Raw genomic sequence first — 16,572 nt, 5'->3', positions numbered from 1 at the left:
TCCTGGCCATCGGATTTATTTCTTGATGGGTCCTGGGCCGTACGATCTCGCTTCTGGAAGACCTCGGCCGTTGGATCAAGCCCGAAACACTGCTACAATGAACAGTGATGAACAGTTACCTTTTTCTCTGTTTCACTTGTTGTTTCGCTTACTCCGAAATTACGTTGCTGCCTCACTGACGTGTGGGGAACTCGCTGGTGGGCCGCGCTGGTCAGCGGCTTTGCCGGCGCGCGTGGTCTGTGCAAATCGTCGACGCCCTCCAGATCGTGTCACCGCCTGTAAAATTAGGTGGCCGCCGAGGGTATTTTAGACATTTCATGTGATTAGGAAAATATCCAATAGCAACGGGGCTGAGAGCCTAGTCGTCGCTCCCTTCCTCACTCTTGCGTCGTATCTCCTCCTCTACCTCTCTCAAACCCTGATCCCGCGCTCGCACGGTACCTGCCGCACCGCCTCCGCTCGCCGGCGCATCCTCTCCTCCTCCACGCCCCCTTGGTACGCCGCCGCCGCCGCCGCTCGCCGTCGCGTCCCCCCCTCCACGCCACCTTCCACCCCTCCCCAGCCAGCCTCTCCCTCCTCCCTTCCCTCCCCACTCCTCCCCATGTCCCTCGTTGCTGCACCACGCCCTCCCCCCACCTTCAAAGGCAGCCTGGACCTGATCTGGAGGAAGAAGAAGAGGGCACAAGAAGAGGAGAACAAGAAAGCTTCCCCAACTTCCCCCTTCACCAAATATTTGTGATTTGATCATAAAGGTGAGATTCCCCATCATCTATGAGCTCTTACCCTCTGTAAGTGATGATTCTTGGAGAATAGGGCTAGGATTAGGAGCCCTAGGTGAGGGAACTAGGGGGGATCATTGTTGCTGCTGTTCTTAGGTATTCAGATTCAGAAATCGGCAATTTCGAGTTCCTAGATGGCAAAATGAGAGGAGGAGCATGTGGAATGTTTTGTAGGTGTTGTTCCCACGATCGTTTTGAGTGGTCATTCACTCAATTTGGTTCAACCATTTACGCGTGCCGGTAAAAACAAGTTGCTGGTTGTTTCTGCAAAGCAGTAATTTTCTCATGGCTTTTGTCCATAGTGTTTCATGATATTAGAGGGTTCATAAATTGGTGTTATACAATGGTATGACTACCTAGTACCTTATAGTTCATAGATAAATTTCATTTACTTAATTCCCATGAGGATTTTTGTTACTATGAACTTTCAAAGACGGCTACTCAATATTTCTGAATACGAGTACAACTGAGCATTTTTTGCCGTTTCTGATGTGCATGTGCTCATCCAGGATTGTGTTGTTTTTCAGGGATCTGTTTAGGGTTTGCTTGCTGGTCCATCCTAGTCGGGGTCTGTTTCTGCTCTTGGCTGCTGGGCTGGTAGGTCGTGCCATTGTTGATGCTCGAGGTTGCTTCACTGGTCTCCTTGGAGGTGATTCTTTACTCTCGCCTCGCCTCCTCTATGTCTTTCGAGGTTGTTGGGTTCACGAAGAAAGTGTTCAGAGAGTGTAGCTCTTATAGCATATCACAGAGAAAGTGTGCAGAGGGCGTGGCTCTCGTAGGTTAGTCGATCTTGTGCAAATTTTATCGTCCATGGTTTCTTTAGTTCAGGCACGGATGAACATCAAGATGCAGAAAAGGAATATAGGCTTGACTTTGGTTTTATTAGGTGTCTTAAAAATTGAGTTTGATTTTAGTTAAGGCCAGGATGAGCATCAGGATCTAATTGTGTTTGATTTACCTATTCAGTAAAGTTGAATCGGTGCTCTGGAGATGTCATGTCTAGGTTATTGCACACGGATAAGAGTTCTTATATTCCGTTACAATGATGGAGATATCCACCATCTTTTTAAAAAAATGTTACAATATTGGTTGGTTTTGGTTATCAATCCTGAATCAAAAACTCGGAAAATATAAAACATCTTCATCTGGCTATATTTAAATATCTGCTTTACAGCGACAGATGCTATATGCTAGGTTGATCTTCGTCGCCTATAGCTTTTAGATGTACTTTCTGGATAGGGTGTCTTCTCTTTGGGGTGGTTATCTGATGGTGGTCTTCTCCTGAGTCGGGTTGATATGCATTCAGGTTGTTGTGCATGTATACTATGATTAGTGGCTGGTTGTAATAACTCGTGGATATTCATTGTTCTTTTATTCAATGTGTATCTTATCCTTTGCCTGACCATGTTACTGATACATGGGTATAATGTAAGATGGTTTATGCACTTGAATGCCTGATGTTATGCTATGTAGAAGTGGCGGAGACAAGGGGGGCGAGCAGGGGCCTGGCCCCCCCTAACGATCGAGCGATGCTACGTAATTAGCGATAGGAACGCACGTATTCCTCAGATTTATACATACTCGGCCCCCCTAACGCTAATTTTAGAAAAAGGAAAAGGCCCATGTGAGGCCCACTAGCGGTCAGGATGGGCGATCGGCTCTGGTCACCTGGCCTGGACGTTGTGTTCTCGTGTGATTACCCTATACGTGGATTAGTACGCGAAATTAGTCGCTGCCGTTTAATGCCCTCGCACGCCCCGCCGCCTCTGCTCACTCTCCCCGCCCTGTTGCTGCCGATCCTATTCATACGGCGACGGCGCGACACAACCTTCTTCACTTGTCAAATCTTCCGGATCCAACCAGCGGAAAGTAGCCAAGAATCCAAGGTTTAAGACATCAATACATCACATCCATGCATCCACTAATCTCAATCCTCTTCTTGTATCATTGTTGAACTTATACATCAGATTTTTGCCCTTTACTTGTTTCGATTGTATGATTTGTGATGGTATGATTCCATGAAGAATTCCTATCTTGTATGTGGCTAAAAAATTATCCTGATCGTGATGCAAATTATCTTGTATGAATTCTTATTTCTGATGCAAAATTTTCCTATGTCCAACTTGTCCAATATAGCTAATTGCAAGATTGCAATTCAGCAGCTACTAAGAGAAAAGCGCCACCAAACACGGTTAAGATCGATTAATCTTTAAGCCGTTTGCTTCAAGTTCTTGCCCTACTAAAATTGTTAATGAGGTTGATGTGCAAGTTACAAACCCCGGTCGAATTGACACTCGGGATCAGGATACGACAGACATGGTAAATGTTGCAGAACAAGCAAAAACATGTCAAATTGGGAGCTGCCATCGGACAAGCAAGATAAAGCTCGACATATTTATATATCTAAAGGACCATATCAGGTGGTAAGTGCCCCCAAACACTCTAAATAACAATCTATCTTTTAAGTACCAAACGGGAGACTTACTTCGGCATTGCATGATCATATATGTCAAATAAATCAGCAGGTAAGTTCTCCTCTAGTGAAATTATTAAAAAAAATCATCTTATTAACAAATGTAGAGGTAAATTTTAAACGCATACAAGTGTATCCATTTTTTGTAGCATGTAGCGCATACTACAGTACGATGATAGTATTTTTACGGTCTAGAAAAAAAAAGTTATGAACTTGACATGGCCCCCCCCCTATACCCAAATCCTGGCTCCGCCCCTGCTATGTAGGGTTATATCGGTCCTTCTTCTAATGTTATGTGTCTTGCTTCTTATTTGCCCAGCGTTTCGGTATGACGTTGTCTGGTCATTGACATGGCACATGCCCCGGTTACGGCTCGTGGTCAAGGCATCTTTGAAGCTGTCGCTGGGTTGGTAGGTGGTCGTGGTCGTGGCCGTGGGGCGGGCTGCTGCTGGTCGTGGACGTGCTAGCGGCCGTGGAGGTTCTAGTACTGGGTGTGCCCCTATTTCTGATTGTGTTGCTGGCCGTGCGGATGCTACTCGTGGGTGCCTGTCGCTGGAGCCCAGCCTGTCGCCAGGCGTCGGGGTCCTGCTTGGTGGGTGCCTGCCACTGGAGCCCAGCATGTTGCCGGGCGCCGGGGTGCTGCCCGGCTGGTGCCTGACGTTGGGGTCCAGCCTGTCGCCGGTCATGGGGGTGCTGCTCGGCGGGTGCCTGCCGCTGTAGACCAGCCTGTCGCCGGGTGTGGGGGTGCTGCTCGGCAGGTGCCTGCCGCTGTAGACCAGCCTGTTGCTGGGCGTGGGGGTGCTGCTCGGCCGGTGATTGGCATCGGTCGTGCTGTTGGACTTGGGGCTGCTTTCCCTGCTCGGTGGGTGCCAGGCGCTGGGATTGCTAGGCGTTACGTGCCATGACAGCCTATTGGGTTTTCTCCTCGCAGGCGTACATGTAAGTCTCTGTCCGTAGTTTTTCTTCCTTCTTTTGTATCTTAGGGTGCTCTACCAATTACTTCATTTCCATGTTGTTTATGACGTGGTAGGTGATGGTTGGTTTCCTTTTCTGAGTTTGGCCGTGGCGGCTGCAAATCGCAGAAAACGGAAAGGGTGCGTTGAGTTTCGGCGTGCTCACTACGAAGGTGCGTGCGAGTTCTTAGTTTGTTGTTAGTTGTTGTCGTTTGGATGTGTGGTGCCTTACCTGTTTCTGCATGTTTTGTTAGAACGTGCCGCCGACGGCACCTTGCCGAAGGATTGGCATGGTTTCTCGGTTTATGTGAGCTCGGATGTTACCGGGGTGGATCACAACAAACGAAAAAAGTGTAAACTGTCTATTAGACTGCGTCGTCCTGGACACGAAGGTGCATGGAATTCCTTGATTTCTTTTTGCTTTTTGTTGTTTCCATGTAGTCTCTTATTTGGGCGTACGTGTCTTGTTAGATGTTGTGGTCAAAGGGCCTTTGCCGAAGGATTGGCAAGGTTTCTCGGTTGGGTTTGCTGAGTCTCTTAAAGGTACCTACTGAAAAAGCATTGTTTCCCTGGTCGTGTCATTGTTGTTTTTCCTTTATGCTTGGTTTGTGCCTGATAGTCTTGTGCTTTGGTGGTTGTTAGCTTGCTATGCAGATAGGTCATACTGCGGCCCTCCGAATTTCTTATGCCGGTATTGTGGTGCCTCCTTCTGGTTTGCTGAGTGTTCTAAGTCCAGGTCGTCCTGGACACAACGTAAGATGGTTTACAATCGCTGTTGTAAAGGCGCTAAGGTCTATATTCCTCCCTTTAAGGATCCCCCGGCCTATCTCCGGGAGCTCCTTCGATTCGATGGTACTTCACGTGCTAAAAAATTCATCCGGGCTATACGTGAGTACAATTGTATGTTCGCTTTTACTTCGATGGGTGCTACTGTTGAACGCTCTTTTGGTGGCAGTCGTGGGCCTAATATCTTCAAGATCAGTGGTCAAGTGTCTCATCGTATTGGTTCGCTGGTGCCCAGCGGTGATGATGCTCCTAAGTTTGCTGAGTTGTACATACATGACCCCGCTAATGAGATTAGACATAGGATGAATGCTTTAAATCCGGACGATAAGCCTACTGGGGGGGGGGTTGATGAGGGTACTGTGGTTGGCCTTATAGATATGCTTAATGAGTCTAACCCATTGGTACAGACCTTTAGGGAGGCGAGTAAGATGATAGAGGATCGTGGTGATGAACCTATCAAGGATATCTCGATTCATATTATAGGGCCTTCGGAAGGTGATAGTCCACAATTTAGCTTGCCTACAACTACTGGGCTTGCTGCTTTGGTTGTCGGTGGTGGGTTCACGTTAGAGGCGTCTTCTCGAGATATTGTTGTCCGCAGTCGTTCTGATGGTTTCCAGCAGATATCTTCTCTGAACACTGCGTTCATGCCTCTGCAATATCCGTTGCTTTTTCCTTATGGTGAAAGGGGGTTCCAGATTGATGTTCCTCACCTGATTGTTCCTGAAGAAGGTGAGGATGATGGGACCGTAGATCCTGATCCTGCACCTGGAAGTCCGTCTGTTGAGGCGTCTTCTTCATATCCTTCTGGGGGTGGTGACTCGGACATGAATAGTCGGAATAGGATGACCATGCAAGATTACTATCGTTTTATGTGCCATTACAAAGGTGATCAGCCCAATCCATATATATGCTATGGTCTCCTCTCCTCCCAGTCCGTTGTTGATGCGCGCGCATGCATCGATGAGAGTAGACTATGGTATATCATAAGAAATCAGGACATGTTTAGATCAGAGCATATACATGGTATTACCGATGCAGTAGGTGATGGGTGTGTGGATGGCGACGCTGTTGGAAAGAGGACCATTGTGCCCTCCAGTCACATGGGTGGTCGTCGTTATTTTAATGAGAATTTCCATGATGGCCTTGCTGTTTGTCGGGTGCATGGTGCACCAGATGTATTTACCACTTTCACTTGTAATCCCAAGTGGCCTGAGATCACCGCTGCATTGGAGCCAGGGCAGGCGTCTTCTGATAGGGCAGACGTTGTTGTTAGGGTCTATCACATGAAGCTTGCCGAGTATTTGGACGAGATCAAGTCAGGCCGGGCTTTTGGCCCCATTAAAGCTGGTACTATGTGCTGCTGTGCTTTGTGTGTGGTCGGTGTTTCTTACCGGCCTTTTACTTATTTTGCTTGCTGGTCTGGCTGATTTATCTTTTTTATTTCCTTTTCAGTCCTGTATACTGTTGAGTTCCAGAAGCGTGGGCTGCCACACGCGCATATACTTGTCTGGCGGAGAGGGGGCAACGATGAGATTGGTGTTGAAAATATTAATTCATTAATATCTGCTGAAATACGTGATGCATTGCTTGATCCTCTAGGATATGCTTTAGTTTCTGAGTTTATGATGCACGGTCCGTGTGGTGAAATGAACGATAAATGTGTCTGCATGAAAAAGGGTGTTTGTTCTAAATATTTCCCAAAAGATTTTAGAGATACCACTGTCATTGATGATAATGGGTTTGCCTTATATCGACGTCGTGACGACGGTCGAAGGGTCTATAAAAATGGTCATTACCTTGACAATAGGCATGTTGTTCCTTATAATATGGCGATGCTCAAGAAATTTCAGGGACATATAAATGTAGAGTGGTGTAACAAGACACAGGTTATGAAATATCTCTTTAAGTATGTCACCAAAGGTGCTGACTACTCTAAGGTCATGTTAGAAAGGCTAAAAAATTTGACTAAATCTGGTTGCCGTACAGTAGATGAGGTTCAGGAGTATCTGATATGTCAGTATATATGTGAGTACGATGCATTGTGGCGCATATTTGGGTTTGAAATACACTTTAAAATGCCGTCGGTTCAAAGGCTGACCGTTCATATGCCTGGCATGAATACTGTTTACTATCGTGCTGGTGCTGACCTCACGAAAATTGTTGATTCCGACTTCTTGCGAAAGACTATGCTTACCGAATGGTTTGTTGCGAATGAGACGTTCGAAGATGCCCGTTCATTAACTTATTGTGATTTTCCAACTGCTTGGACCTGGGACGCTAAAAGTAGGTCATGGCATCCAAGGGGTGGGGGTGAAAAGATTGGCCGCGTGTATTATGTACATCCTTTGAGTGGTGAGTTGTATTACTTGCGCATGCTTTTGATGATTGTTAAAGGGGCTAGGTCTTTCGAAGATCTTCGAACATATGCTGGTCGTCTTTATCACACCTTTAAAGAGGCTTGTGTCGCGCATGGTTTGTTGGGAGATGATAACGAGTGGTACATAGTGTTTGATGAAGCAGTTGTTTGGGGGTTTGGGCATCGACTTAGACAGCTATTTGTGACTATGCTCATGCATTGTTCTATCAAGGATGAGATGGGTTTCTTTGAACGTTACTGCGCTAGCATGTACGATGATATCGAGCATGGGTTCCGTCGTGCCCTGGGTAATCCAAACTATGTTGTTCCTCCTGAAAGATTGAGAAATATGCTTCTTGACGAGTTGGCCGACGTTTTCTTGAAACATGGTTCTGATATAAGAAGTTTTAACTTGCCGTCTCGCTCTGGCGAAGGTGAGCAGTCTGATGATAATCGTCTAATTCGTGAGGAACTGTCTTATGATGCATGTGCTCTGTCTAAACAGTCCTTGGTTATGTTTGATAGTTTAAATGAGGACCAATTGGTTGCTTATAAGACGATTGTAGAGTGTGTGTAGGCGGGGAGCCCGGGCGTTTTTTTTGTCTCTGGGTACGGTGGTACTGGGAAGACATACCTATGGAGTGCAATATGTGCTTTCCTTAGGGGCTAGAGGAAGATAGTGCTTACTGTTGCGTCGTCGGGAATTGCATCACTGTTGTTGCCTGGTGGGAGGACCGCTCATTCTCGCTTTAAGATACCTATTCTTCTTGAAGATAATACACATTGTGATATTAGAAGAGGCTCTAAGCTTTGTAAGTTGTTGATGGTATCTTCGCTTGTTATTTGGGACGAGGCGCTGATGACACACAGGAAATGCTTTGAGGCTGTAGATAGAACTTTGCGTGATGTCCTCTCTGTGGCTAATCCATATCTTGCGGATATTCCATTCGGTGGAGTAGTGATGGTCTTGGGTGGTGACCTTAGACAAATCTTACCGGTCGTTGATGGAGGTACTAGGCCTCAGATCATTGATGCGGCAATCACGAATTCTCCGCTATGGCATTCTGTACAAAAATTGTCGCTTTTCTATTAACATGCGCTTGGGTGTGCATGGTGCGGATACCCAGGCGCAGAAGGATGTTGCCTTATTTAGCAGATGGGTGCTAGATCTTGGGGAAGGGAAGTTGCCTGTCACAAGGCGAGGCGATGAGGTTGAGGCTTCTTGGATACAGATACCGGACGACCTCTTGGTTTGTACGTCTGGTGATCCAATAGCTGCTATTGTTTCTTCTGTCTATGGTGATTTTTTGCATAACTACCTGAACTCTGGTTACTTGCAAGAGAGAGCCATTTTAGCCCCTACCAATGACCATGCTGAGGATATTAATGATCATATTCTTGCATTGGCTCCTACTGATAGCAGAGACTATTTGAGTGATGATTCTATTGACGATTCTTCAGATTCTGTTAGGGACAAAGATGTTTACTATCCAGTCGAGTACCTGAATGCAACTAAAATTATAAATTTCCCAAATCATAGGCTGACTCTTAAGGTTGGTGTTCCGATTATGCTTCTTAGAAACCTGAGCCAAGCAAATGGTTTGTGTAATGGTACACGACTAATTGTAAAAGAATTAGGTGATCGGCTTATCGAAGCTGTCATTATGACCGGCTCACATGTGGGTGATACTGTTTATACCCCCAGGATTGAATTATTGGCAAAGAAGGGAAATGCACCCTTTGTGCTTAAACGTCGCCAGTTTCCTGTTCGTGTGTGCTATGCCATGACAATTAATAAGAGCCAGGGACAAACCCTGTCTGCTGTTGGTATATATCTTAAAGGTCCTGTTTTTTCTCACGGGCAGCTATATGTGGCAGTGTCTCGTGTTACGTCGAGGGCTTCTTTGAAAATAGTTATATTAGATGCTGATGGCAAATGTGGCTCTGAAACCAAGAACATTGTTTTCCCTGAGGTCTTCCGGGCCGCGGGGATGACTTAGGTTTGTGTATGATGGTAGTCTTCATTTTGGTAGCTTTTGGCATGCTTTTGTGAGTTGGGTGATATTTTGGGTGGCGACATATAGTGTTGGCTGAATAAATGTGTCGTTCCATGCGATGGGGGTGATATTTTGAATGTTCGCGTGTCCTGGGATTGGCTTTATTCCGCGGTTTGGTTTAGATTTACTGAGTTTAACGGTGAAGTTGTGTTTTGGTGCTGATACTTTTGTAGTACATGGCGATGACTGATCTACAGGCTCTTCTTGTGGGGAACAAGAACCTGACCATCCGTGTGTATGTTTCACGTCTGTAGCAGCATTGTGGATCCACTGACAATGTTCCTATCAAACACACTGACATGGTCCTTTTGATGCGCAGGTACATGGCTTCTCTAGACCCCGTGCCCTATGTTGTTTGTAATTTTCTCCTACCTTTTTTGCTTGGTAATTGATGTTTCTTGTTTCTTGGCAGGTCTAACATCTATGCTGAGATTGGTGAGAATCTTGTGCCTAAGTTCAATTGAGACAACCACATCCATGTTGTTTCTTGGCATGGGCAACCACATCTATGCTGATATTGGTGAGAAGCACGTGCTAATACCCTTTTTTGTGACTTGCATTGATATTTTTCTTATTTGACCCCACCAAAATATATCTCAATGCAGCTATTCTCTAATCTAAACATGGATGACTTTCAACAGCATCTTAGTTTTCATGCATTTAGCAAGAGAATGCTACTTTGTTACTTGGTTTGATAAAATAACTACAACAATACCTCTATGTATTTATGCAAGGTATAGCTTTTTAGATAAGCAATACCCCTTTATCTGTACATTTAGCGACCTCTTCGATTTCTTCTTCATCTAGGAGATGCTGCTGGAAATGATCACATTTATGAAGTTATGTTCTGTTGCTCATGTTTATATCTTAATCCAAGTAACTGGTTCTCTCTTTTGTCAATGAGGTATGTCATGGTGACCCTCTAGACGACATCACCACCATAACCACGTCGATGGTCCAAGCCCCAAATGAGTTATAGTAGTAACTATACATGTTTAGATATGTTGCATTGCTTGCCTGGATAATGATGAGAGGTGAAGAGACGCTCTTGTCTTTGCATCTTGATTTCATACACATCCATCTCCTACGAGCCATTGGTAAAACGTTATTTTTTTAGGAAGAAAAATGACTTGCCTGTGGAATTGCTTATGCATTTGTTCAGATCTGTAAGGGCATGGTTATTGCATTTTGTGTTGTTGTTGTGGTGTTATAGTAATCAATGATGACTCTAATTAACAACTTAAAAGCTTTCTTTCCCTTCATTGAATTATGCTTTCCTGTGATGGCATGTTTGTGTTATCATCTGCTACTTCATTTTTAGGGTATTCATTCTTGAAAAGTTATAAGAGTACATGTAGAGAATCCGCAGTTCGCCAGCTTAGACTGAAATAGTAGTCAAAGGGATTCTAGGAGGCCATCAAAGTTTATCCGAAGGAAATCTTAGCTCATCTGTTTCAGTTGATTCCCGTAGAAAGAGCACTCTTGTGGCGACATCTCTAAAAAATAAGGTTGGCCTTGGTACAATTAGATCAAGATTTTTTGTTCTCTTCTATATCAGATGAAATTTTAGTTTTATAGGGAAAGTAATTTTATTCTTTTCACAAGTCAGGGATAAGCCAGTGATCTTGGGTTTGACTTAAATCCAAGAGCAGAGTTTGCGTCTTTTTCGTTTACTGCCAGCTATACAATATGATGTGTCTTCGGTTGTGATACATAGGTCGAAAGGGTGTCAGTGGAAGCGATATATCAACGACGACATTTCTGAGATGATAGACTTCCATAGAAGGTACACTGAACTTCTTCTATGAAATTTGTTTATAGCAAAGATGGTATGATTCGCCATTTGGAGGTAATACGGATTCTCGGTCTCTTCATATTGCTTTCTTCTCATCAAAGGTACTACCCGCTGGATCGGTTCCACCACTTCTCATGAGTAGACAAGATGCTGAGCATGCACACATAGACACAGTCAAAGGTGAGCCTTCTATGATGTTGGGTTTCATCTCTACTGATTTCCCTTATTTTTACTGTATTGCACTGCTCATCATTCACACCCTGCTGCCTGCTAGGACCCGGCCACTCCAAAAGGCAAATCAACTAATCGTTTCCCGGCCTCTGTGAAGAAATTCTAGAGCTGCTCTCATGTTGTCTAGATGGGTCCAATTAATATGATCCAAGTTCTGCTTGCAAATGATTTTGCAATTGCATCATTAGCTTGCTAATTTCGCCGTTTGCATTAGCATAAGAGGGGCCTGACAAAACTGAAGTGGCCGGTACTCAGCTGTAAGCCTTTATTTCCAAATGATAGCATCCAGGTATTTCTTTTCCCTTGCCAAAAGATTCAACGACCACATGTTAGTCAATCAACAACCTTCCTGAATTTCTATCTACAAAACTGGGCTGCTGGAGGATGACATCCATGCTTTGGATGATGAAGCTGCTGCTGAGCTGAGGTATCTACCTTTGTTTGGATTTAAGTTTTCCGAAGTGTTGCATTGGAGTTGTCTGTTTGCATCTAAATGTTGTTTACCATTGAAGGAAAGTTAATGATAAAATGATAGGGAAAGATGACGTGCCCCCTGATAAAAAAAATCCAAGCTCTAGGCCAAGTGTCTTTATGCGATGTGCCCTTTTGGTTCATCTATTCAGTCCTTTGCTTGCTAACTCATTGCAACCTATAGTATATGTTGTTTTGATCTCTCTTTGGAATTTTGTTTCTACAGAATCATGTCATGTCCAGTGCAAAGTTCAAGAGAATGCTGACTGGATCGGTGCTTCAGCGTGTGTTAGATGGAAAAGCCGCTTCTATCCAGCACCGCTTTCCTTATGCGATGTTGCTTAAAATTCAGTGTTCTATTTTGTCATCCATGGTTAACCTTACCTTTTATCTATGAACAAGCATTCTCAACAGTTAGTGCTCGGTTTGTAATGAATATTATGTTGCATCGAAATTGCTTGATGTGTTCAACTTTTGTAGTAATGCCTACCTCTGAATATTATGTTGCATCAAAACTGCTTTTTGCTCTCTCGGACCTGTATTGCTTTGTATGAATAATAGAATTTTGTGTTAGCCGTATATGTGGTTTGCATGCTCATTATTGATCACACTTCCTACTCTTTAGCACTGTGCTGCATGCCCTGTTGCTCTTAATCAAGCTTAATCTTTCTACTTTGTGCTCAAATTTATGTCCTTTTATTATTAATCATGATAAATACTATTGTTTTATCAGTGGTAAGTAAACATGCTAAACTTTGCCTTTGCCTGATTGACACAAGCGCTTAGGCACAAAGTTAGGAACCGACACTCTCGCGCCAAGTCGCGATCCTGATGTATGGTACTATGTTGTATCCCTGGTCGTATGAAAGTACCAAGCTTGATCCTGTCTTATAACCTGATTGTCATCTTCAGTTCCATTATTATGTTTTGCTTCTAACTCGATTGTTTGCCTACACATGCTATACCTGGTTTTCTACAAACAATTTGTTATATGCTTTGTCAGAACATTGTGACCGGCACCCTCGCGCCAAGGCGCGAAGCCGATCTAGTTGAGGTGGATATTGGGTGGCCTAGGCCTGCCCGGGCACGTCTGCCACGTCGGACTAAGAACATCTCCAACCATTTGGCCCCCCAGGGCACCAAAAAAGAGCGGCCTCGGACGATCCGACGCTCGGCCCCTGGGTTTGTTTCTCCCCAGCCACGCCCCCAGGTGCCGCCCTCCAAGGCGCCCCATATTCGAACTCCAACGTTCCCGCTCAGAAGAAACAACAAACCGGCGATTCAGCGCCACAGTTCGGCGATTCGGCGCCACAGTTCGGCGATCAAATAAAAGGACATGCAGTAGTTCGGCGTACAAAAAAGGAAGGACGCGGAAGGAGTACATCAAACGTCGAGCTCAACCTCCGACGGTGTCGTTGTCGGCGTACGCGGGCTGGGAGGAGTCAACGCGGCTTCTTCGGTGCTGCTGGGGGCGGCGGAGGCATCGTCATCAGCCGTCGGGCTGGGCGGCGGCGGCATCGACGGTATATGGTTCAAGATGAGGTCGCGCTCCGCCAAGAACCACGCCTTGAGCTTCTCGTCGCCGCTCTGGAGCATGTCAGCGCCGCCCATCAAGAAGGCGAGGTCGTTGTTCCTCTTCTTGGCGTCTTGAGCTTTGAGTTTCACGACGGCGTTAGTCCGGAGCAAGTCGAGTTTGACGATGCTGTTCGTCATCAAAACAGCCCACCTCGCCTCAGTTTTCTCTTCTCGCTCGCGGCCCTGGTCTTGGTGTCAGCGAGACAGTGTTCGATGGACTCTTGCACGTGTGCGACAGCCGACTCGGCGTATTTCGCCTTCTTGGCACCTTTGTTGCCGTCCGGGCGCCCGTCGGCCGCGCGGTCGGCGCGTCCGACTTGTACGTCTCTTTGGCCTTGGCGAAGGTGCATCGGACGACCGCCCATTTCTCGCACTTCTTGATCCGCTTGAAGACGTGGAGGCACTTGAACTCTGTGTCGCTGTTGTCATCGCGGAACATGGCGAACATGCGTAGTAGCTGCACCGAAGGAAAGAATATCAGTCGGCGTGCGCGGCACGCACGCGGCGAAAGAGCGCGCGCACGGCGAAAGGCATCAGTAAGGGTGGCGTGCGTTACCTGATCCTCGACGCTGGTACCGCTCTCCGGGCGAGCCACGACCTCCTCAACGATCCCATGCCATTTGTACGCCGTTTGGATGAGCCTTGCTACGTCTTGAGCTTGCGTTGGTTTTCCTTGAAGAGGAAAGGGTGATGCAGCAATAGTAGCGTAAGTATTTCTCTCAGTTTTTGAGAACTAAGGTATCAATCCAGTAGGAGGCTCCTCAAAAGTCCCACGCACCTACACAAACAAATAAGAACTCGCAACCAACGCAATAAAGGGGTTGTCAATCCCTTCACGGCTACTTGCGAAAGTGAGATCTGATAGAGATAATATGATAAGATAAATATTTGTGCTATTTTTATGATATAGATTGGAAAAGTAAAAGATGCAAATAAAAGTAGATTGAAAGCTTATATGATAAGAGATAGACCTGGGGGCCATAGGTTTCACTAGTGGCGTCTCTCAAGATAGCATAAGTATTACGGTGGGTGAACAAATTACTGTTGAGTAACTGATGGAAAAGCGAATAATTATGAGATTGTCTAGGCATGATTATGTATATAAGCATCACGTCCATGACAAGTAGACCGACTCATGCCTGCATCTACTACTATTACTCCACACATCGACCGCTATCCAACATGCATCTAGAGTATTAAGTTCATAAAGAACAGAGTAACGCATTAAGAAAGATGACATGATATAGAGGGATGAACTCATGCAATATGATATAAACCCCATCTTTTTATCCTCGATGGCAACAATACAATACGTGCCTTGCTGCCCCTGCTGTCACTGGAAAAGGACACCGCAAGATTGAACCCAAAGCTAAGCACTTCTCCCATTGCAAGAAAGATCAATCTAGTAGACCAAACCAAACTTATAATTCGAAGAAACTTGCAAAAGTAACTTAATCACACATAAAAGAATTCAGAGGAGATTCAAATATTTCTCATAGATAAATTTGATCATAAACCCACAATTCATCGGATCTCGACAAACACACCGCAAAAAGAGTTACATCGAATAGATCTCCAAGAAGATCAAGGAGAACTTTGCGTTGAGAATCAAAGAGAGAGAAGAAGCCATCTAGCTAATAACTATGGACCCGAAGGTCTGTGGTAAACTACTCACAACTCATCGAAAGGGCCTTGGAGATGATGTAGAGGCCCTCCGTGGTTGATTCCCCCACCGGCGGAGCGCCCGCGAAGGTTTCAAGATGGGATCTCGCGGATACAGAAGGTTACGGCGGTGAAGATAGTTTTTCGTGGTGCTCCTTGATGGTTTTGGGGTACATGGGTATATATAGGAGGAAGAAGTAGGTCGGTGGACGCTCGAGGGGCCCACGAGGGTGGGGGGGCGCCCACCTGTAGGGGGAGCGCCGAGCACCCTCGTGGCCGCCTCCTCTGTTGCTTGATGTCCACTCCAAGTCTCCTGGATCACGTTTGTTCCAAAAAGATCGCTCCCGAAGGTTTCATTCCGTTTGGACTCCGTTTGATATTCCTTTTTTTTGAAACACTGAAATAGGCAAAAAAACAACAATTCGGGCTGGGCCTCCAGTTAGTAGGTTAGTACCAAAAATGATATAAAAGTGCAAAGTAAAGCCCAGAAACATGCAAAACGGGTAATATAATAGTATGGAACAATAAAAAATTATAGATACGTTGGAGACGTATCAAACATCCTCAAGCTTAATTCCTGCTCGTCCTCGAGTAGGTAAATGATAAAAAAACAGAATTTTTGATGTGGAATGCTACCTAGCATAATTCTCAATGTAATTTTCTTTATTGTGGCATGAATGTTCAGATCCAAATGATTCAAAATAAAAGTTCATATTGACATAAGAAATAGTAATACTTCAAGCATACTAATCAAAGCAATCATGTCTTCTCAAAATAACATGGCTAAAGAAAGTTCATCCCTACAAAATCATATAGTTAGGCTATGCTTCATTTTCGTCACACAAAAATGCTCCCATCTTGCACACCCGCGATGACAAGCCAAGCAATTGTTTCGTACTTAAATAATCTCAGACTTTTTCAACTTTCATGCAATACATGAGCGTGAGCCATGGATATAGTACTATGGGTGGAATAGAATATAATGATGGAGGTTGTGCGGTGAAGACAAAAAGGGAGAAAGTCTCATATTGATGAGGATAATCAACGGGCTATGAAGATGCCCATCAATTGATGTCAACATGGGAAGTAGGGATTGCCATGCAACGAATGCACTAGAGCTATAAATGTATGCAAGCTCAACAAAAGAAACTAAATGGGTGTGCATCCAACTTGCTTGCTCACGAAGACTTAGGGCATTTTGAGGAAGCCCATCGTAGAAATATACAAGCCAAGTTCTATAATGAAAAATTCCTACTAGTATATGAAAGTGACAACATATGAGACTCTCTATATGAAGAACATGGTGCTACTTTGAAGCACAAGTGTGGAAAAGGATAGTAACATTGCCCCCTTTTTATTTATTTATTTTTTGGGGCCTTTCTTTTTTTCTTTTGGCCTTTATTTTTTTTAATTTTTTTTGGCCTTTCTCTT

The 16,572-nt window shown here is 44.9% G+C and overlaps 1 protein-coding gene and 1 long non-coding RNA gene across 2 annotated transcripts in view; both read left to right on the top strand.

The window, feature by feature from the left end:
- The first annotated feature begins 11,266 nt into the window (after positions 1–11,266).
- LOC119293574 lies at positions 11,267–12,472 on the top strand. Its single transcript, XR_005143117.1, has 3 exons — positions 11,267–11,382; positions 11,477–11,860; positions 12,131–12,472. It is a non-coding gene; the product is annotated as an uncharacterized LOC119293574 (long non-coding RNA).
- A 1,444-nt stretch (positions 12,473–13,916) lies between these two features.
- LOC119292644 overlaps positions 13,917–16,572 on the top strand; it is a 6,014-nt gene continuing 3,358 nt past the window's right edge. Inside the window, exon 1 of the mRNA XM_037571410.1 lies at positions 13,917–13,929. Within this exon, the coding sequence (XP_037427307.1) occupies positions 13,917–13,929 (13 nt within the window). The remainder of the gene's footprint in view (positions 13,930–16,572) is intronic.

The sequence above is a fragment of the Triticum dicoccoides genome, chromosome 4B (assembly GCF_002162155.2).
Source record: "Triticum dicoccoides isolate Atlit2015 ecotype Zavitan chromosome 4B, WEW_v2.0, whole genome shotgun sequence".
Classification (NCBI taxonomy): Eukaryota; Viridiplantae; Streptophyta; class Magnoliopsida; order Poales; family Poaceae; genus Triticum; species Triticum dicoccoides.
Note: the sequence above shows the minus strand (reverse complement) of the source record. Positions and strands in the feature narration are given on the sequence as shown.